Consider the following 21,834-nt stretch of genomic DNA (forward strand, 5'->3'; position numbering starts at 1 on the left):
TCAACCATAAAGTACAATTATAAATTTTTTAAAGGCTGATATTAAGAAAAAAGACCTTGGAAAATCGTAAGTAGCCAAAAGACAGTTTAAATACCAGTTTGCTATGGGTGGGCAGAATTTTCCACCAGAAAAACAGTGAAATTAAATTTCAATGGCGGAGTAGATGCCACATGGAGAAATATGGCAAAACCGTCTTCCTCTTCCATAGCATAGAGGCATCACTTCCCTTTGCACCCAGATGGGCTCACCTGAGTGCCCATGGACTGCCACACACACCATGTCCTGCGTGTGACCCTGGGCCAAAGAAAGTCACGAAGCCCAGGGGCACCCAGGTGGCTCAGTCGTTAAGCGTCTGCCTTCAGCTCAGGTCATGATTCCAGGTCCTGGGATCGAGCCCCGCATCGGGCTCCCTGCTTAGTGGGAGGCCTGCTTCTCCCTCTCCCACTCCCCCTGCTTGTGTTCCCTCTCTCGCTGTGTCTCTCTCTGTCAAATAAATAAAATCTTAAAAAAAAAAAAGTCACGAAGCCCAGTGAAACAGGCCCATCTTGATGGGCGGAGCTAGCGAGTCTCACTGTATAGGAGTCATACATAATCGTCCCTGTTTCACCAAACTTAGACTTTTCTCTTTCTCTCCCCAGAAACAACTACTGATGAGCACTCATATTTTTACGGGTCGTCTATAATTAAGCACTTTCCTAATTTGCCCAGAACAGAAAAAGGCCATTTTCTTTTCTAAGGCTGTTCAGTAATGGGTGGTAGTCACTTGGGAAAGCCCCATGGAGGCGCCATCTTGAACTCCATGTGATCATCAGATATTTTTCTGGAAACTGTAGATCTGTTCAGAAAAAGACAGGAAATAGGTGGGGATTGCACAGCAATAAATACTATACATTCTTCGATATTTTGTCTATCGAGAAAAAAATATCTAGTTCTACTGTATTTTTTCTCATGAAAAGATGGGAAAATATGAAGCACAACTAAACCTCTTCCAATTTATAGATCTCGACCTCCAGCTGTTACTTCATTCTTCGTTTATGTTGGATGCGACTCATGTTTATCTGGCCCTTTGGCTTATTGCTTCTGAGACAAATGAGCGTGTTTGGAATATGTCTAAAATTCACGTACCCTCAAGAGAAGTAATTTTTCCCTACCTTTGTCAGCATCAGAGAAATGTAATTAAAAACAAAATCTCCCAGGGGCATCTGGCTGGCTCAGTCGGAAGAGCATGTGACTCTTGATTTCAGGGTCGTGGGTTTGAGCTCCACATTCGTTGTAGAGATTACTTAAAAATAAAAATCTTAAAAAAAAAAAAATCTCCCAACCCAGGAAACCTCTCCACTAAGGTAGAAGAAAAAGAAATTTCATTATTGAATAGGCATCAAGCCAGAATGTGATGTGGATCATAAGCAGTCACAAAGAGATTACAAAGACAGAAAGGAATCTCACCCTTTTATATGGTCAAGTGGATACAACCCATTACGTACATGTTCCTAAGATAGACAATAAATGACTAGCCAACCAGAAAGAAGACTTGACAGCACCATTTATTACATAGTTCATCCTAACTTCACCTGGTAATGGGGTGACCATCTGTGTTAGTTCACTGATTTTATACAAAGGAAAAATAAACTCTTATCTTCATGACAGGAGATAGTTTTTCAACTGGGAACAAGGTATCCACTGAAGGTAGGCTCCTGCCCTCCCACAGAAACTTCGAGAGAGGGGTGCTATCTCCCTAGTTTACATTTTATTTATTTATTTTTTTAAAGAGTTTTTATTTATTTATGTGACAGAGAGAGACACAGCGAGAGAGGGAACACAAGCAGGGGGAGTGGGAGAGGGAGAAGCGGGCTTCCTGCGGAGATGGGAGCCCGATGCAGGGCTCGATCCCAGGACCCTGGGATTACGACCTGAGCTGAAGGCAGATGCTTAACGACTGAGCCACCCAGGCGCCCCCCTAGTTTGCATTTTAAAGGGATGGCTCCCAGGGTTTGAGAAAGACATTCCTGGGTCATAGAGCTGACAAGAGTCTTATTTATTTGTTTGTTTGTTTGTTTTCCAGTATAGTTAACATACAGTGTTCTATTAGTCTCAGGTGTACAATAGAGTGATTCAACAATTCTATACATTATTCAGTGCTCATCACGGTAAGTATACTCTGGCAAGAGTCTTATTTAGCTTCTAAGAAGATTTTATACACTTCAAAGAGACAGAGAAAGAACTTAAAATTGCAAAATTTCTCAACTGAATGCTCTAAAAAAAGGGAAGGGAAGGAAATTTCTTTCTTTATTTTCAACAGGGAAAATTAAGCCTCATTTCTCATTCGTATTTGTCCTTACATCAGGCAGGAGCCCTTCTGTGTAAGCCCGTGATTGTTAGCAACCGTGGTGTTCCGGGTACTTGCCGTTCTCATCAGCTTAAAATGGATTCATCCATTCCTTCGTTCACCTGATTATAATTAAATCTTATGTTTCCAGAAACAAGCCTGGACTTTGTTGGTTCAGAAGTGAGTTAGACAGATTCCTTTCATCAAAGAAATTATATTCCTTTGAGGGGGAGAGACAATAAATACATAAACAAATAAATTTACTTAATTTATTTACAAGTGAATTACAGGGGCTGTTAAGGGTATGAAGACAAAATAACGAAAAGGACCACACTTGTTGGAAAGTGTTATTTTAGGAAAAGTTTTTTTTTTAAATTTTAGGAAAAACTTTATGTGGAGGTAGTATTTGAGCTAAATGTGAAGGAAGAGATGGGGTTCTATAAGAGAAGAAGAGGGTCACAAGCAAAGAGAAATCGAGAAAAACTTTGAGATTTTGGGCCTGAGCAAGAGAATGAATGTAAGTGACAGTTACTATGCATGGGGACACAGGGAAAATGTACATTGGAAGCTTGAGATGCCTTTTAAACATCAAAGTATAAATGTTAAGAAGACAACAGGCTACGTAGTTTTAAACTAGCATTAGATGCCTGGGAAGGATATATAATTGTGGGAGTCATCAGGATATAGACATCATTTATTTATTTATTTATTTATTTATTTATTTATTTTAAAGATTTTATTTATTTATTCATGAGAGACAGAGAGAGAGAGAGAGGCAGAGGGAGAAGCAGGCTCCCAAGGAGCAGGAAGCCCGATGCGGGACTCGATCCCAGGACCCCGAGATCATGACCTGAGCCGAAGGCAGACGCTTAACCATCTGAGCCACCCAGGCGCCCTATAGACATCATTTAAACCAGGAATCCAGATATCCTTTTCTGCCTATGATAGAGTGGATGGGGAAAGCCTCATGCTCCCACAAAAACCAGATTAAAAGGGAAATAAGATTTTAAGAAATGAATCTGTATGACATCATCAGAGAGCCGCCTAGGGAACTAGGATTTGAGTGGGCAGATGGCAAAAGGAAGTGAACCAGAACGAGAGGCAAAATTCTTTATCTGACTTTTGCCTATTGGCACTGGGCTGTTAATAGCAGGAGGGAGCCTGAAAACCCAGGCCCACGAAGGTCTGGGCAGCATGGTTGCTAAGGGTCAGGGAAGTAAGCAAAACAAAGTGGCAAGATTGAACTTTGTGGATGGCAAGGAAGCCAGGATTCGGGTGGCCAATATTCCAGGGGGGCAGGGTTAACCATGTGAACTCACTAGCTCTTGGGCAGAGAAACGCTGGCTGTGCTAGGGGAGGAAAGGGATTGTACCCCAAAGAAGCCCCAGATCCTAGTTGGCTTGTACCATCAGGATCAGGAGGCTGAATATTCAACACACCTCAGCTCTCTGAGCCTCAGTGTTTCCTTCTTCTAGGAAGGAAATAGAATAGAAATGTCTTCATTGGTCACTGGGAGGATTTAATGCTTAGAACAGTGGCAGGCAGGTGGGAAGTTTCCAAAAACTGTGGAAGCTCCTGGAACATCTGATGGATGAATGAAGTGACAGACCATGAGCTCTCTTTGTGCGGTCCTGGGCTCTTCTGAGCAGGAGAGTCCCAGCCCCACCACGGGGCCCACAGTTCTCCTGGTAGACTACCATAGCTCTGCCTCGGCTGTCCCTCTCCCTGCCTGGGTCCGCGCTGGGCGCCCAGGTGTACATAGCAGATGCCACGGAACCACCTGCCTTCCACGTGCCCAGCACCTCACCTGAGACGGTGGCTCTGACATGTGAGGACCTCGAGGTCTGTGGGCCACGCGCCTTCTCCTGAACCCACCCAAGGGCACCAAACACATGATTATTTAATGAACACAAGAAGTTTCCGTTTCTGCAGCCCTCCATGCAGCTCCTAAACTCAATGCATGCAGAACCAATGTCTTATTGCCCAGACCCATGTCTCTTGCAGAACACCTGATCTCATCACCTCGCCTTCTACCTGCCCAGCCTCAGCACCTGTGTGTGGACCTCTGCGTGTGGACCCAGTGCTCTGCACAAAAGTGTTGGAACCTGTAGATCTGTCTCCCCCTCTGCTATGACTCTTGGTCCCGAACCTTGCTCCCCATTCCCAGTATTCCTGCCTCGGTCCACTGCAGCCCTGTCGTGCCCCCAGGATCATTGCGGGGCCCACCCCAATCCTCTGGCCATTCTTTTTTTTAAAGATTTTATTCACTTATTTGACAGATAGAGAGCACAAGTAGGCAGAGAGGCAGGCAGAGGGAGAGGGAGAAGCAGACTCTCCACTGAGCAGGGAGCCCGACGTGGGGCTCGATCCCAGCACCCTGGGATCATGACCTGAGCCAAAGGCAGCCGCTTAACCGACTGAGCCACCCAGGCGCCCCTCCTCTGGCCCTTCTACATACTGCTCAGCATGCACATGATCACCCTGTGCAGTGCCGCCTTTGAGATCTCCTGCCCAGACTTCACTCCAATCCCGTGTTTCCAGGTGCTCCTATTGCTCCCCCTGTGTCTTCCCCACTGGCTCCTGTGTGGCCTTAGGAGATCCATGACCATCCTGTAAAATGAGTTTCAGTATAGGAGGTTCTTCCCATGCTTGGGTGGAGTGCAAGGTGGCAAAGGAGCCTGGGGTGGCTCAGGGCTTGGTAAGACAGAGTGCAAGGACGAAGACATGTTCATAGGGTGTTGGGGAAGGGAGGGAGTAGCGGTCCTCATGCCCTGGATGCTGACTCTGAACCTGCTAAGGCCCATTCTGGCATGAAACAGCCCTAGATTCCTCACATGGATGAGGAGGAGACTCTCATGTTGCATGACCTCCCCAGGACATAACTGGGTTGGGCAGGGCTCCTTGCTGAACCGAGGCTTCCAAACTTTCTTGATCCTCGCAGATGGCCCCACAGGCTGCCAGGCAGGCAGCCTGCCACTGCCCACCCATGCTAATGTCTCCTCCACTATCTTTGTCCCCCTTTAGGGGCTTTCCCTGAGCACCATCTGTGGCACTGCCCAAGCAAGGACACGTGTGGTGCTTCTTCCTGATATTCAGGATGGATGGGTTCTCTTCTGGGACAAAGATAGGCAAAACCAACCAATGGCCACTGGGGGAATAAACTTTTCCTTTTATTCCACTCAAATCCCTATAATGCAGAACAATGAGCAGGGGATCTGCTCAGGCTCCTGAGTTGCTTTGCCTCCAACTTTCTGCTTCTCTTTCTCTCTCTCTCGGACTTTCTTTTTGTCTCTCATATTCTTTCTGTAGGCATCTCTCTCTCTCTCTGAATTTGTCCTCTTCTTATCTTTACAACCTTTCTCATGTACATATTCATTCATTCACGCAAGCAGTAAAACAAATACTTACTAAATACCTCCTAGGCGCCGGGCACTGTGCCAGGTCTCTGGACTGATCAGACAAAACTTCAAGAGAGCAAGAGAGTCTCTGCCCTTGCCTCCCTGGAGCATGCCAACCTAACCTTACTTCTACTTTCTGTCTCGCTCTCTCTTCTAGGCGAGTCAGGGAGATCAGGGAAAGTGAAGCCTGAGTCCTCCGCCTGGTGAGCCCCAGTGCTCAGAAAAGGGACTACAAAGAGTAAGCACACATTCTGTATTTGCTGAGTAAATGATGCATTACGGACCTGAACCTGTGACCAGAGGGATGCAGTTGAAAGACACAGGAGACTGTGACTTTAGAGGTTTGGGGAAGCATGGGTCTCAGGGGCATAAAACATGAATTGCAAATCTTGGGTGCCATCTGTTCTCTCCCTCTGCCCCACCCCAGATCCGTGCTGTCTCTGAGAAAAGAGATTTTGTACATGCCTGGTACGCTGGCTTTTGTGCCTGCTGCCCAGAGGACACATCTCTCTCTCTCTCTTTCTTTTTTTAAGATTTTATTTATTCATTTGAGAGAGAGAGATCACAAGCAGAGGGAGGGGCAGAGGGAGAGGGAGAAGCAGGTTCCCCGCTGAGCAGGAGGGCCCGATGCGGGGCTTGATCCCAGGACCCTGAGACCAGGACCCGAGCCGAAGGCAGACACTTAACCGACTGAGCCACCCAGGCGTCACCAGAGGATACATCTCTTGATAGCCTGGCTCTGGTGGCCAGTGGGGCTTGTGTTCACAGTTTCAACAGGAAAGAAGAGAAGAAAGAACCAGTTCTCAGTGGGCTGGCACCCCAAGGCTCAGCACAGAGGAAGCAGATGGAAACATCCATATTATCCTGAAAGAGATATATTTGTACATGTTGGGTTTTTTAAAAATATTTATTTATTTATTTATTGAGAGAGAGAGTGCTGGAGCACAAGCAGGAATGGCAGGGGCAGAGGGAGAGAGAATCTCAAGCAGACTTTGCGCTGAGAGCTGAGCCCGACGTGAGGCTTGATTTCATGACCCTGAGATCACAACCAGAGCCCAACTGCACCAGGCAGGCGCCCCTATTTGTACATGTTTAAAAGCTCCTGCCTAAGGGTCAGAAACTTCCAATCAGCCTGAATCTAGTGCTGACTGAGATCCTCCCCTCTGGGACACTGACACGTCTTCGCACACCCTCCAACTACTAGGAACCACTAAAAAGAAAGTAGGCTACTTGGACAATCACCAGGGTTTGAGAGACAACCAAGAGATAGGGCAGGGTGAACTGATAAGCTTTATCTCCCACACTAGGCCACTCGCCAAGACTGGGAGAGGTGGCTGTTTTATCTAATGCAGAAAAACCAACACAGAGTCAAGGAACATGAAGAAACAGAAGGATGTGTTCCAAATGAAAGAACAAGACAAAACCTCAGAAAAAGACCTTAATGAAATAAAGATAAGTGATTTCCCTGATTCGGAGAAGAAAGGATGAACAGAGTGAGAATGCCTTGCTTACTTTCAATGTCAATTTAATGCACATTTGTTGTATAAACACAGGGACCCATAGGCTGGAGGCAGGTAGAATGAAGAACCCTGAAGTAATTCTAGGAATACTTAATCAGAGAGAAAATAAGAAACCGAGAGAGAGAGAGAGATCTCGAGACACAGTCAGTTTGAAATCACCATTCTCACCCTAAAGAGGGTTAAGAGTAGGCAACAGCCTGAAAATCAGTTCTAACATTCAATGTCCTGGACCATGAGAGCCGGAAGAAGCTTATCACCAAATTCCAGTCCCGTGTGTTGTTTTGTTTTGTGGATATTTTGTCCTTTTATTGATTCCACATTGGACAGGTTTTTAAAATTTTAGAGAGGGTAAGACAAAGGCTGTATTAGAATTGAGTACCTTTGGGCACATCTAATTGACATAAATATATTCAAATCATTTGTGCATAGAGTTATGTATACTATATATATATGTATATACACTATATATGTAACTGTAACTCATCCTGGGACACTTAAGGTTTTTCCCACAAGTGCTGTAGATATTTACTTAGTTTTCGTTTTTCTTTAGGAATTTTCTGAATTTGAGGTTTTTAAAAAATACTCCAGTATAATTAACAGTGTTAGATTAGTTTCAGGTGTACAGGGCGCCTGGGTGGCTCAGTTGGTTAAGCGACTGCCTTCAGCTCAGGTCATGATCCTGGAGTCCCTGGATCGAGTCCCGCATCGGGCTCCCTGCTCGGCAGGGAGTCTGCTTCTCCCTCTGACCCTCCCCCCTCTCATGTGCTCTCTCTCTCAAATAAATAAATAAAAATCTTTAAAAAAAAAGATTAGTTTCAGGTGTACATTATAATCATTCAACAATTCTAAACATTACTCAGTGCCCATCATGATAAGTGTCCTCTTGATCCCCATCACCTATTTCACCCATCCCCCCACCCATCTCCCCTCTGGTAATCATCAGTTTGTTCTCTCTGCTTTTTGGTATCTTTTTTTCTTTTTTCTTTTTTTTTAAGATTTTATTTATTTATTTTAGAGAGAGAGAGTGAGAAAGAGCATGAGAGGGGAGACAGTCAGAGTGTGAAGCAGACTCCCCATTGAGCAGGGAGCCCGATGAGGGACTCGATCCTGGGACTCCAGGATCATGACCTGAGCCGAAGGCAGTTGCTTAACCAACTGAGCCACCCAGGCGCCCGGTATCTTTTTTTCCTTTGTTCATTTGTTTTGTTTCTTAAATTCCACATATGAGTGAAATCATATGGTATTTGTCTTTCTCTGACTTACTTCACTTAGCATGATACCCTCTAGATCCATTCATGTTGTTGCAAATGACAAGATTTCATTCTTTTTTTTTTTTACAGCCAAGTAATATTCCATTGTGTGCATAAATATTCTCTCTATATATGTATATATACATATCTTCTTTATCCATTTGTCTGTTGATGGACATTTGGTCTGCTTCCATATCTTGGCTACTGTAAATAATGCTGCAATAAACATAGGGATGCACATATCTTTTTGAATTAGTAGAATTACTGGATCATAGGGTAGTCTATTTTTAATTTTTTGAGGAACCTTCATGCTGTTCTCCAGTGGCATGCTGTTCTCCATTCCCACCAGCAGGGCACGAGGGTTCCCCTTTCTCCACATCCTTGCCCACACTTGTTGTTTCTTGTGTTTTTTATTTTATTTTATTTTATTTTTTAAAGATTTTATTTATTTATTTGAGAGAGAATGAGAGAGAGAGCACATGAGAGGGGGGAGGGTCAAAGAGAGAAGCAGACGCCCTGCTGAGCAGGGAGCCTGATGCGGGACTCGATCCAGGGACTCCAGGATCATGACCTGAGCTGAAGGCATTGCTTAACCAACTGAGCCACCCAGGCGCCCTTGTGTTTTTTATTTTAGGTGTTCTGACAGGTGTGCAGTCCCATGTGTTATTTGCCCATACATGAATATATTTGAAGAAAAGTTTAGGATGTATATCAAGGTCTAATAAATTTGAACATACATTTTTGTTGGTATTAAAGGTAGTGAATAGTCAGTCAAGAGCTTGCTCATTCATTTGAATTAGGTAAACCAAAAAACAGGTTTTAATTTTATAATTAGTAAAATGGCATACATAGTTCAGGGAAACTGACTTAGAAAGGACTAGAATTACTGATATGAAAGATACTGGAAGACTCCCTTTATCTCTCTTGAAACCAGAATTTTTTTCCTTTATGGCAATTTCTTTCTCTTTAAAGCACATTCTCTTCAAACCTAATGAACCTAATTCAACAGAATGAAAAATGTGTCCTCCCATAGTTGTCAGGCTTGTACTTGACGGGCCTGTCAATGTGAAAGGTTTTCCACTGCAAATTCTGAGGAAGAGGACATTTACCCCTGAAAAGCCCAACTGGTTTTGGATAATGGAGTAGATAACGTTGTAGGGAAAACGGGGCTTCCAAGAACCACTACTGCGGGTCAGGCTGGAGGCAGCAGTTCAAGGAAGGGGTTGTCCCCACTGAGCCTCACAGAGGAACTCATAGAAAATAGTGGAATCAGTTGTCACGTTCTTGGAAGAAAAGAATTGGGTCACAAGAGAAAGGCACCTCCTGTGGGAGCCAGGTCCCACGGGCCCTGTGCCCTTAGCAGGGCCTCTGTGGGGAAATCTGTGTGGCCCATGCTTCCTCCTTCCGCCGGAAGTGAAATGCACAAGGTGGAAACCCAGGAGCTGCGTTGGTGCTAAGAGATAGGCCGTGCCCGCGGATTCCACGTCCCAAAGTAGACATATAAACATGCCAAGCAGGGCGCCTGGGTGGCTCAGTGGGTTCAGCGTCTGCCTTCAGCTCAGGTCCTGATCCTCAGGTCCTGGTATCGAGCCCTGCATCAGGCTCCCTGCTCAGTGGGAAACCTGCTTCTCCCTCTGCCTGCCGCTCCCCCTGCTTGTGCTCTCTCACTCTCTCTAATAAATAAATAAAATCTTAAAAAAAAAAAGTGCCAAGCTGATTCCCTACACCGGTGATTTGGAACTTAAAGGATGTCCCACAGAGACTTGATTTGATGACTGTGAGTGTGTGAGTCGAAATTTCCTAGAGTTTTGACAAGTTCATCAGTTCCTAGAACGGCCCCAGATCCTGCACTTTCAGTTCCCAGCACCAAAGAAGGTCTTGTGGAACACGTTTAAGCAATGAACACTAACGTGCAAGCACTGGGAGGGATGCCCTCAGCTGCGGGGATCTGGCCCCGGGGAGGAGGCTGAAGCGTGCACACCTGTGGCCTGTTTCTATCGGAGCCAGATGAGCAATGGGTGGAAATCGCCCCGAGTGCTGCAGACGTGGGCCAAGCCTTTAAATTCAGAGCAATGGGAGAGGAGCCTGGATGGAGGTGCAGCCCGTGCAAGATGGAGTTCCTCGTGCCTGATGTGCCGCTGTTGAAAATCTTCTCCTTCCTGGACGCATTCAGCTTGCTCCAGGCTTCCCAAGTGAACAGGGTAAATGCTCTCCACAGGCCGTTCTCTGTCGGACCCGCCCCACTCCCCTCCACAAGTCCTCGCACAGACCCCCTTCACTGCAGCGCCTCCGCGTTGGGATCTTGGCGACCCCAGCCTTAGACCCGCACCGCCTCCCTCACTGCTTACATTTACCCTGCTCAGGCCCATTCCTTCAGCTCCCATAGGCCCAGGTCCCTGGATTGCAGCTGCCTCTCTTGACCAGGTTGAGCACCAATTCGCGGAATAGCCGAGTGCTGCCCTGGGTATTGGGGAGTTAACATCCCTCGCTCTGAGGCCCTCACGTTTTGTTAAGCGAAAAGGACTCTGTGCTGACTACATGGTCCTTGTGACTCCCGTTTCAAGCCCCGGGAAACCCACGTTTCTCCCGCAAGAATTCCTGAGTGCCTGTCCTAGTGGCGATAGGCCTCTGAGGTTACTGTGTCCGGGTCTCCTTAGACTGGGAGGGCTTTGAGAGCCCAGATGGTGGCTGCTTAACCCATGAGGGCCTTGCTCCCAGAACAAAGGAGAGCCGAGGAGGAGCCAACGTCTGGGTACTGACTGCCTGCTTACCTCTTCCTTTCTCCCCCTCAGTGCTGGAATAGGGTTGCAGAGAATGATCAGCTGTGGAGGTGAGCAAGGGAAGGGTAAGGTGGGAAGGCAGGTGTTTCTCATGGGAGGAAGAGGACATCCGAGTGTGTATCAAGGCGGCCTGTGTGGGGCTGCGTTGGGAGAGGCACAAGTGAGGCTTACGGTGAGGAAAGGGTTCATGAGCCCAGTCCTACTGAGGAGAACTGACCAGGGGCAGCCTGGGGGGCTGATGACTCTGTTTCCAGAAACCTGTGTCTGAGGAAATGGAGCTTCTGCAACTTCTCCCTGTGCCTGGGCTCACAGAGCTGGAAGCAGTTCTTCCTCAAACAAACAAGGCTGGAATACCGGATGGCATCGGTGAAGCCAGAGGACTTTATCTTCAAAGAAGCAAGTGGGAACCTTGGTATGGGGATAGGGGTCCCCTAGAGGAACATGACAAATGAGATTTAGGAAACTTTTTTTTTCCCCCCTGTGTCTTCATTCAGTGAAGAGAAAGAAAATGAAAGCTTAGTGGGACTGGGTTGCTATGGTAGAAGTCATGGTCTCCCTGCGTCTTCTCTTGTCCCCCACGCTCTGTGGTGCATGGAGAGACCAGAGTGATCTTATCATGAGCTAAAATCAGGCCCTGTGACTCCCTTTCTCCAAAGGCTTCCTGTCCCTCCTAGAATAAAAATGTTAGACAAAAGGGAAACTTAACAGTGCTTCTACCGTTCACTCTATTCCTAGTACCTCTTTTAACACTCAGAACAGTTCTCTGATGGAGGCCTCTTTATCCCCATTTTATGGATGGGGATTATGTATGTATGTATTTATGTATGGAAACTGAAACAAAGGCGGGAAAAACAAGTCGGCCAGTGTCTCCCAAATGGCCAATCTGCAATGGGAACCCATGTTTGGATGACTCTGGAGCCAGCTTCTTCTCTTCTCCATAATTGTTTCCCAAACCCTCCTGAGAGGTGCAGCAAAACTTAGTTATCTTTCCAGAGTCCTCTTTATTTGATTGGATCATCCCTCAATTATCTGGTGGCCCAGTATTGTCTGTTTCCTTCTAGGAATCTTAGGACCTATGGCTTATCTGTCAGGACATGGCCATCCAATGGGTGGACAGGAGAAGTCAGTCGTTTGTACGGTGTCGTCAAAGCACATGCTTTATGCCTGGGACGTGCAGGAGGTGAGTCTGGCCAGTGAGGAGCACAAATAAAGCCTCGCTCTGTCCATCCTGTTCCACACAGGCAAGTGCTGGGGGGAAATGCTACTTGGAAGTGATGACAGAAATGGAGTTTCAAATCGAGTCTTCTAATTGGTAATCTGTGACCTTTCCATTTAGACTGTAGACACACAGAAAATTCACTTTTTAATGTGTGTGTGTTTTTTTTTTAAGATTTTATTTGTCAGAGAGTGTGTGCGCACACAAGCAGAGGGAGAGGCACGCAGGCAGGGGGAGAAGCAGGGTGCCCGATGCAGGACTCCAGGATCATGACCTGGGCTGAAGGCAGTCACTTAACCAACTGAGCCACCCAGGCATCCCTAACGTGTATTTCTATATATAAATTTGTACAAGGACTTATTTTCTATTGGTAACGTGGAATGGCTGTGAAATAAACTTTGGGTGTTGTGGATCTTCATGACCTATTCTACCGCCTCTCCGTCAACGTTGGCATTTGTTACATTGACTTTTTCAGGAAGTGGTCTCTAACTCTGATCACTTCCAAGGCGGACAAAGGTCATCTACATCAGGACCAGTATATGTAGTGCAAGAATCACTAGATAGGAAATTGGAAGACCCCAAAGTGGGTCCCAAGTTACTGTATTTCTCCCTGTGAAAAGTATATGATGACACTTTTTCACACAGGGTCTTCTGAAGAAAACCCTTTATGAATATATGAGTTGGCAGGAGAATGATAAAAGTCTAGAAGGGACTCCTAAAATTATACGATGCTTTTTAAAAAAGATTTTATTTATTTGACAGAAGAGAGCGCAAGCAGGGGGAAGAACAGAGGGAGAGGGAGAAGCAGGCTCCCTGCTGAGCAAGGAGCCCAATGCAGGGCTCAATCCCAGGGTCCTGGGATCATGACATGAGCTGAAGGCAGACACTTAACCCACTGAGCCACCCAGGCACCCCTAAAGTTATACAGTGTTATATGTCAATTATATTTCACTAAAGCTGAGAAAATCAGAAAGATACTCTCTTGGATAATTTGCTCTAGGGGAAACCAGTCACCATGTCCCTGAGGACATCCAAGCAGCTCAGTGGATGATCTACTTGGCAAAGATCTCAGGCTTTCTGCCAACAGCCAACACCATCTTTGCAGTCATGTGAGTGAGCCACCTTGGAAGCTAACCTTCGGTCCTTCAGATTATTGTGTCCCCAGTCAACATGCTGCAACCTAGTGAGGAACCCGAAACCAGAGCCACTCAAGGAATCGCCTCCTGAATTTTGGACCAGCAGAAGCTGTGTGGGATAAGTGTTTATGGCTTTGAGTTGCTATGGCATTTGTTAGGCAGCAACAGATAACAGTTTTTAGTACAACTTTTCTTAAAATTTAAGATGTGGAAGCAGCTTTGGAACCAGGCAGTGGGAAGAAGCTAGAAAAACTCAGGAGAGTTTGGGACTTTGAGGAGACCTAGCAAAAACCTAGTGGCCTGCCATGAGGCTGCCAGTGAAGACTTAAAGGGAAATGTAAACAAAGATATTGGACACTGGAGGAAACAGTGTTCTTGTTACAGAGCTCCAGAAATTTTTAACAACATTGTCACCCCGGGTAATGTGAAAACTAGCAAACATGTCCAAGGAATGGAGTGTTCTTGCTAAGGAGAATTCTAGGCAGAATGCTGAGTGCTGACTGCTGCTTGCTGTTTGTGGTAAAACAAGAGAAGAGGGGAGGATACAGTGACTGTCAGAGAAAAGAGAGCCAAGGATTGCTGGTTCTGAAAATTTGCAGCCTTTCAGAGGGCAAATGATGCTAAAATTTAAGACGTAGACTCCAAGCAAGATCAATCCAGGGCAGTGTCAATAAACCATATTATAAAGGTGAAGGCAAAGAGTGACTGCAAAATTCTTTATTAGACCACAGAAAGATCTAAGGGGATGCCTCAGAACTGAGGTCAAGCAATGGACCTCAAAGTTTAAAGCCTTGTCCTCACCAGCCCCAGCAGCAGCCCAGGGTGTCAGGGGATTTATCTCAAAGACTTGTGGGTGCGGCTTTTGTCTAATGACATCAACTCCAATAAGTTTCTTGGGAGACCCACAAAGTTTTTTCAGGGAATCATGTTGGCAGAAATGCTGCCAGCTTGAATGTTAAGGGGTTGAAATATCACAACAGGAAAAGAGGCCTTTGAATCCTGAACTTTTACAGGGAAGAAGCAGCCTGTGAAACTACTCAGCTACGGAATTGGGCCACCGTATATGGACAGGGCAGGATAACTCAGAAGGCAGAACCCAGAGCCAGTGAGTGGAGCCACGAGTCCTGAAGAATCTTTCCCAGGCCTTAAATCCTGATCAACATACTACCAGCATGTTCTCTGTTGGAGCTCAAATTTTCTGTGTAGCACTGACTCCCACTCTTCTACTGCCATTTTCCTTTTTTTTTTTTTTTTGGATGAGAGTGTCTATAATGTTATCCTTATCTGTGCTATAATCTCCTAGCCTTCTATTTTGGGGTTGGGGGTCAGACAACTTGTATATTTAGTTCTGAGGTTTTCACATCAAGATGAGCTGAATCTAAAGAGCCTCATCTCATTAAACGATGAGATCCTAGATTTTGAGATGATGCTGTAATGGTGAGACATTTGGGAGCATGGGAGATGGTGAGTGTATTTTGCATGTGGGAGGGAGGTGAGTTATTAAGGTCTGCAGGGTGGAGTGTGTCAGCCAGTCTGGAAGATGGCCTCAGTATTCCTTGTCCCATATTCATGATCCTAGGTAGTCCACTGGACATTGTCACCAACTGGACATTGTGGAAATGATGGTGTGTAACTTATGAAGATATGTCATAAAAGACACTTCCTCTCTCTTGAGTCATTGGCTCCTAGAAAGCCAGCCACAGTGTTATGAGGACCCTTAAGAAGCCCTACAGGGAAGGTCTGTGTGGTGAAGTCCTGAGGGCTGCCGGGAGCCAGCACCAACTTGCCAGCCTTATGAGTCAGCCATCTTGGCCTCATCCTCATGAAGCCAACTTCAACCTCATAAGAGACCCTGAGCCACAAACCACCTAGCCAAGCTGTACCTGAATTTCTAACAGAAACTGAGATAACAAAAACTTCTGCTTTAACCACCCAGTCTTTATGGAGAGGGTTTATTTTTATTTTTAATTTTTTTTGAAGATTTTATTTATTTGACAGAGAAATAGTGAGAGCAGGAACACAAGCGGGGGAGTGGGAGAGGGAGAAGCAGGCTTCCCGCCGAGCAGGGAGCCCGATGCGGGGCTCGATCCCAGGACCCTGGGATCATGACCTGAGCCGAAGGCAGACGCCTGACAATCTGAGCCAGCCAGGTGCCCCTGGAGAGGGTTTATTTTTATTTATTTTGCTTATTTAAAGAAAAAGTCCAGTGTAGTTAACATACAACATTATATTAGCTTCAGGTGTACAATATAGTGATTCAGCAATTCTGTACATCACCTGGTGCTCATCATGACACGTGCACTCCTTAATCCCCATCACCTGTTTTCCCCATCACCTGTTTCCCCCATCACCCACCCCCACCTTCTGGTAACTGTTCTCTATAGTTAAGAGTTTGTTTTTTGGTTTGCCTCTTTTCTGTTTGTTTTGTTTCTTAAATTCCACATATGAGTGAAATCATATGGTATTTGTCTTTCTCTGACTATTTCACTTAGCATTATACCCTCTAGATCCATCCATGTTGTTGCAAATGGCAAGATTTCATTCTTTTTCATGGCCAAGTAGTATTCCATTGTGTGGGTGTGGATGTGTGTGTGGGTGAGGACACCCACACACACACCAGTCTTCTTTATCCATTCATGTATCGATGGACCCTTGGGTTGCTTCTGTATCTTGGCTATTGTAAATAATGCTGCAATGAACATAAGGATGCATATATCTTTTCAAATTAGTGTTTTCCTTTTTTTCAGCTAAATACCCAGTAGAGGACTTGCTGGCTCATGTGGTAGTTCTGTTTTTAATTTTTTCATACTGCTTTCCACAGCAGCTGCCCCAGTTTGCATTCCCACCAACAGGGCACAAGTGTTCCTTTTACTCTGCACCCTTTCAGACACTTGTTGGTCATTGCATTTTTTATTTTAGCCATTCTGACCGGTGTGAGGTGATATCTCGTTGTGGTTTTGATTTTAAGCCACCCAATTTGGGGATGATTTATTGCACAGCAATAGATAACACTGCACAGGCAATCTGAGTGTTACAATCAACATGGTGATTACATCTGGGGAGTGTGCAGAAGTTAAGAGAGCAAGCGCTACAAGTGGGCTTAGAAGTAGTTATTATGATCAATTTATAATAACTAAAATTCTACATTTATTTTGTGTTCTTTTCTCTTTGTATGATATACTTCACAATTTTTTAAAGGCTAAAGAAAATCTAGAAGGGAAACGTTCTTCTGTCTTATTTGCAATGTACAAAATTGATGATGGAATAACAATTATGAGAGTTGATATTCTTTGAATTCCTACTGTGGACAAGGCAGAATTCTTTTTTTTCTCTTTTTAAGATTTATTTATTTATTCTTTAAAGATTTTATTTATTTATTTGAGAGAGAGAGCACATGAGAGGGCGGAGGGTCAGAGGGAGAAGCAGACTCCCCGCTGAGCAGGGAGCCCGATGCGGGACTCGATCCCGGGACTCCAGGATCATGACCTGAGCCGAAGGCAGTCGCTTAACCAACTGAGCCACCCAGGCGCCCCTCAGATTTAGTTATTTATTTTGGAGGGAAGGGAGAAGGAGACAGAAATCCAAGCAGACTCTCTACTGAGCATGGAGCCCAACGTGGGACTCAATCTCACAATCCTGAGCTCATGACCTGAGCCAAAATCCAGTTAGATGCCTAACTGGCTACACCACCCAGGTGTCCCTAGGCAGAATTCTAAGAATGTTTCATGTGCTGTGAAATGTATTATGACAGCCCTGTAAGAAGCCACAACGGTAAGTAACTTGCTGAATGTAACACTGTTAGTTAGAGGCAGAACTGACTTGAGCCCAGAAGCGTGATCATTCTTTATGCTCATCACATAGTGAGATCTTGTCTTGGAATATACTGCATTGTTTCTTTTCTGTGTTCACTACCCCTCCAATAATCGAGATGTTTAGAATTTTCTTATTCTTTTCCCAGAAGCGAGAAACGGATCTGATTTGGAGGAGGCTTCCAAAAAAACACTGGCCGGAAGAAAGCCCAGTAGGTGTGAAGAGTTCCTTGCACACCGACAGTGTTCCTCTCATTTCCTAGGGCACTATGATCTGGTCCAGCCCAGTCCAGCAGTCTAGTATCATGCGTCTGGCAACCCTCCCTCAGATGCATCTTGCATTCACTGCGGATTTGGAGGGAACTGTCAAAGTGTGGAATTGTCAGGATGAGGATGCCCTGGCTACCCTCACCATGCCTCGGGCCTGTTTTTCCTTGGAAATCTGTCTCACAAATGATGGCCCATTCCTGATGGTAAGTGAGCCCTGCACCTAGAGAGGGCCCACAAAACAAAATGCCTGCTGCCTTGACAGGCGTTGTGGCCCCCATGACTGTCACATCACGGTCTGTCTTCTTGGAGTCATCCCTACCACATACCCTGAGAGTCCAAACATATCCACGAACGTTGGCCAAACAAACCTCACTACCATCTTGGCCCTTGATCTACCACAAGTACGTTTCCCTAGTCATTCTTCCAGAAAAGAAAAAAAAAAAAAAAGCCTCCCTGAATGAGTTCCTCTCTATGTCTCTTCTTTCAAGTGTGTATTGTATAGTATTTGACCTCGGACAGGGATTAGGGAGAGCGAGCTGTGGGTTTGGGAAGACATTGAGAAAAGAACAGTGTTGATGTGCTATGAGTAACTATTCTGGAGAAGAGTGCTTTGGGGCTTAGAAAGTTTTATTCCTTGGGATCATTCTCACAACGCTGAGGCAGCTTTTCATCTCCGTTATGGGATCGAAGAAACCATAGTATGTTTTGCAGCTGACAATCCTGCTTTCTGTGTGCTCTAGGACTTCCTGTCTCCTTCCATTGACGTGGTGGTGGTGTTTGGTTTCAGGTAGGCAACTCTGAAGGTGACATCTACACACTGACAGTGCCTGAGCTAAGGGGTGTCTCTAAAGTCAGTGCATTTAAATATAGTGTTGACCTCCTACACTGCTCTCCCGACAAGAAATGGATCTTTGCATCTGGGACACATCAGAATATCTTGCCAGTGGTACGTGTCGCTCTGTGCTTTAACTTTGGGAGCAGAGGGTCAAGCATTAGGAAGGTGGGGTTTAGGAAGTGTTGGAGAACCTGCAGAACTCAGGGAGGACCACACATAGTGCTCCCTCCTCTCAAAGGCCATATTGCATGTAGAATCCATTTTTGTAGCCAAGAAAAAAATGTTCTGGGATTCCTGGGTGGCTCAGTCAGTTGAGCATCTGCCTTCAGCTCAGGTCAGGATCCTGGGGTCCTGGGATCGAGAGTCCTGCATCGGGCACCCTGCTCAGCAGGGAGCCTGCTTCCCCCTCTGCCGGCCACTTCCCCCTGCTTGTGCTCGCATGTCCCCCCTCTCTCTGACAAATAAATAATATCTTAAAAAAAAAAAAAAGAAAAAAGAAACAGTGTTCTTTGAAGTGATAGTGTCAAGTTGCAAGAAAAAAAAAAAAGTTTGTTAATGAAAATTTGTTCATGAAGCCTGAATCAGCCAAAGAGCTAGAGGAAGGTGAGAGAGGTCTCAAGAAAGGAGGATCTTTGGTAACCTTGTTCGTTTTAGCTTTCCTTGCTTTACTTTTATCCACCTTGGCTGGAAGGGACAAAGAAGTCCAGAAGTAACTAAGAACGTATCAGCCTCCGAATGTCCCTCTGAGAAAGTCTGTGGCCGTTGAGTCTGCCATTTTTACTATGTGGCTCGTGTGGACCGTGCACCAGAGAGCAAGGAGCTGAGAGGAGGCAGCGAAAACCAAACCGCCCTAGACGAGTTCCCCAAGCAGGGAAAAATTTATCCAACCAATGGCAGCTTGATCTGGGCTCCACTGTGGCCAGATGGTTTTGTAACTCCTGGGCGTGCCAGAAGAGCAGCTTCGGGGACTTTGCTCTCTGCATGACCGTGACAGACAGGAGAGGAAGATGGTCCTTGGATGTCAGATGACAAGCGGGGACTACTTAATGCTCCCTAAGATTCAGAATAAAGCTTTGGCCACAAAACAAGGCTTTTTTTTTTTTTTTTTTTTTTAAATCAGGCTCCATGCCCAATGTAGGGCTTGAACTCACGACCCTGAGATCAAGAGTCACATGCTCTACCGACTGAGCCAGCCAGGCGCCCCCACAAAACAAGGACTTGTAAGGAGGCTTTTCTGGAGTCGCTCCTGTCCTGACGTGCTGTAACTTCTCCCTTCACCTGACTACATGTGCACTGATCTCTCCCCAGGTGTTCCTCACAGAGAGCTTACTGAAACCGTCAGAAGGCAAAAGCCCTCTGTCTCTCTCCATCCCATTTTCATCCTGCTGCAGAGCCTGCTGGGCCCCAAGGAGGACAAGCAGGATAACAGTGATGTACCGAAGAGGCTCTTTCAAAAAGACAGGATTTACCACCTTTGAGCTAATGGCTGAGAGGACGGGGGACAGAACAGACATCCAAGGTAGGCTGTGCCCCATCAGAGACACGGTTTCTAGTCCCTTCCATGCGTGCATTCTTTGGGAGCCATAACTCTGTGGAAAGGGGGCAGGGGGCTGCTTTAGCTGGAGGGGATTTCTTTACCCCGGGCCTGCCTGCCTCTCATGCCTGTGCTCTGACCTCTACTGTGCTCCACCCCGCTATCGGGCAGGTCTGTTTAGATTCCCATCCTGCTTTAGGGCCTGGATCCCAATGCCTCCTCCATGCCTGAGCTGTTACCGTCCACCGCCCCCTGTTCCTGGGTCCGGGCACCTGTCACCGTGGTCTGTGACATGTGTTTGTCACCGGCCTGCCCTTCATTTTCCTCACCAGACCGAGGTCCCCTGAAAAGAGCGAGTGGGTTTTTTCATTCCGCGTAAAGCTAGTGTGCGGACTGAAGGAGCCCAGCTTGCCTGCCCGTGTGTGTATGTTTTGCATGAAAACAGCCCATCAGATTGCAACTTTCCTGTTGCCGCTTCATATGGAGAGTCCTATTTGGATGGGTGTCGGAGACGGAAATATGATTGTCTTTGAGAGTGGGCCGTCCCTATTCCTCTTCACCATCAGTGGCCACCTGCTGCAACGATTTGAGGACCACCAGAGGACCATCGGCAACTTATGGGTGGTAGGTATGAGCCTCCTCTGCCCGCCGCTCGCGGCTCTGACTCTGGGCCGCTCATCCCGGTATCCTTTGAAGGATTCTGTGCACGTCCTCACCACATCCATGGATGACTCTCTGCACCTGTACACGTGGGAAGAGGAAGGCCGTTATCCGTACCTCAGGAGCTGCTGTCACCTGGAGCACCTAGGGAGCGACCCAGCACCGAGCTGGTAAGCCCTGCCTTGTGATTTACCTTGCCTTAAAGATTGCAACTTCTGATCTAAAAAAATGAAGGGATAATAAGAGAGGTTTTTTTTTTTTATAAAGATTTTATTTATTTATTTATTTGAGAGAGAGAATGAGAGAGAGAGCATGAGATGGGGGAGGGTCAGAGGGAGAAGCAGACTCCCCCCTGAGCAGGGAGCCCGATGCGGGACTCGATCCCGGGACTCCAGGATTATGACCTGAGCCGAAGGCAGTCGCTTAACCAACTGAGCCACCCAGGCGCCCAAGAGAGGTTTTTTAAAAGAGTTTTTGAGGATGTATTTAAATAAACTTATGTCCAGAAAGAGAATTGCTAGTTCTTGGAATGTGTTCACAGCCCTTGCAGTACATTTCAAAAGGCTTTCCAAAAGGGCTCCCATTTGTTTGCCCACAGCAGAACATGCAACATTTATATCCTCAATATCCTGTCTTTACTTGCAAGGTGTATACTTTTTTGAGTTCGTGAGTCGTTTGGGTTGTTTTTTTTTTAAAGATTTTATTTATTTATCTGAGAGAGAGAGAAAGAGCGAGCACGAGCAGGGGGCAGAGGCAGAGGGAGACGCAGGCTTCCCGCCGAGCAGGGAGCCTGATGTGGGATCCTAGGACCCTGAGATCATGACCTGAGCCGAAACCAAGAGTTGAAGGCTTAACCGACCGAGCCACCCAGGCGCCCCTGGGGTGCTTCTTTAGCCAGCTGTTTTTATCTCCATTTTAGTTTTCTTGTAGATTGCCTTCATCTAAATTGTTTTTCTTGAGATTTTACATACCATACATAGAGGTCTTGTCTTTTATATACATTGTTGCTTGTCCTTATGTTTATTTTTGGCAATATCTAACAAAGCACAGATACATGTATTCTTTTTTTTTTTTTTAAGATTTTATTTATTTATTTGAGA

The 21,834-nt window shown here is 46.0% G+C and overlaps 1 protein-coding gene across 1 annotated transcript in view; it reads left to right on the forward strand.

Moving 5' to 3' along the window:
* The first annotated feature begins 9,592 nt into the window (after positions 1 to 9,592).
* Positions 9,593 to 21,834, forward strand: part of FBXW12 (F-box and WD repeat domain containing 12) — a 13,555-nt gene continuing 1,313 nt past the window's right edge. Inside the window, exons 1-9 of the mRNA XM_081805610.1 lie at positions 9,593 to 10,695; positions 11,287 to 11,324; positions 11,529 to 11,686; positions 12,336 to 12,454; positions 17,699 to 17,908; positions 18,493 to 18,651; positions 19,849 to 20,059; positions 20,520 to 20,698; positions 20,771 to 20,904. Of these exons, the coding sequence (XP_081661736.1) occupies positions 10,567 to 10,695; positions 11,287 to 11,324; positions 11,529 to 11,686; positions 12,336 to 12,454; positions 17,699 to 17,908; positions 18,493 to 18,651; positions 19,849 to 20,059; positions 20,520 to 20,698; positions 20,771 to 20,904 (1,337 nt within the window). The 5' untranslated portion in view covers positions 9,593 to 10,566. The remainder of the gene's footprint in view (positions 10,696 to 11,286; positions 11,325 to 11,528; positions 11,687 to 12,335; positions 12,455 to 17,698; positions 17,909 to 18,492; positions 18,652 to 19,848; positions 20,060 to 20,519; positions 20,699 to 20,770; positions 20,905 to 21,834) is intronic.

The sequence above is a fragment of the Leptonychotes weddellii genome, chromosome 1 (genome assembly GCF_054177405.1).
Source record: "Leptonychotes weddellii isolate Sample4059 chromosome 1, ASM5417740v2, whole genome shotgun sequence".
Taxonomy (NCBI): Eukaryota; Metazoa; Chordata; class Mammalia; order Carnivora; family Phocidae; genus Leptonychotes; species Leptonychotes weddellii.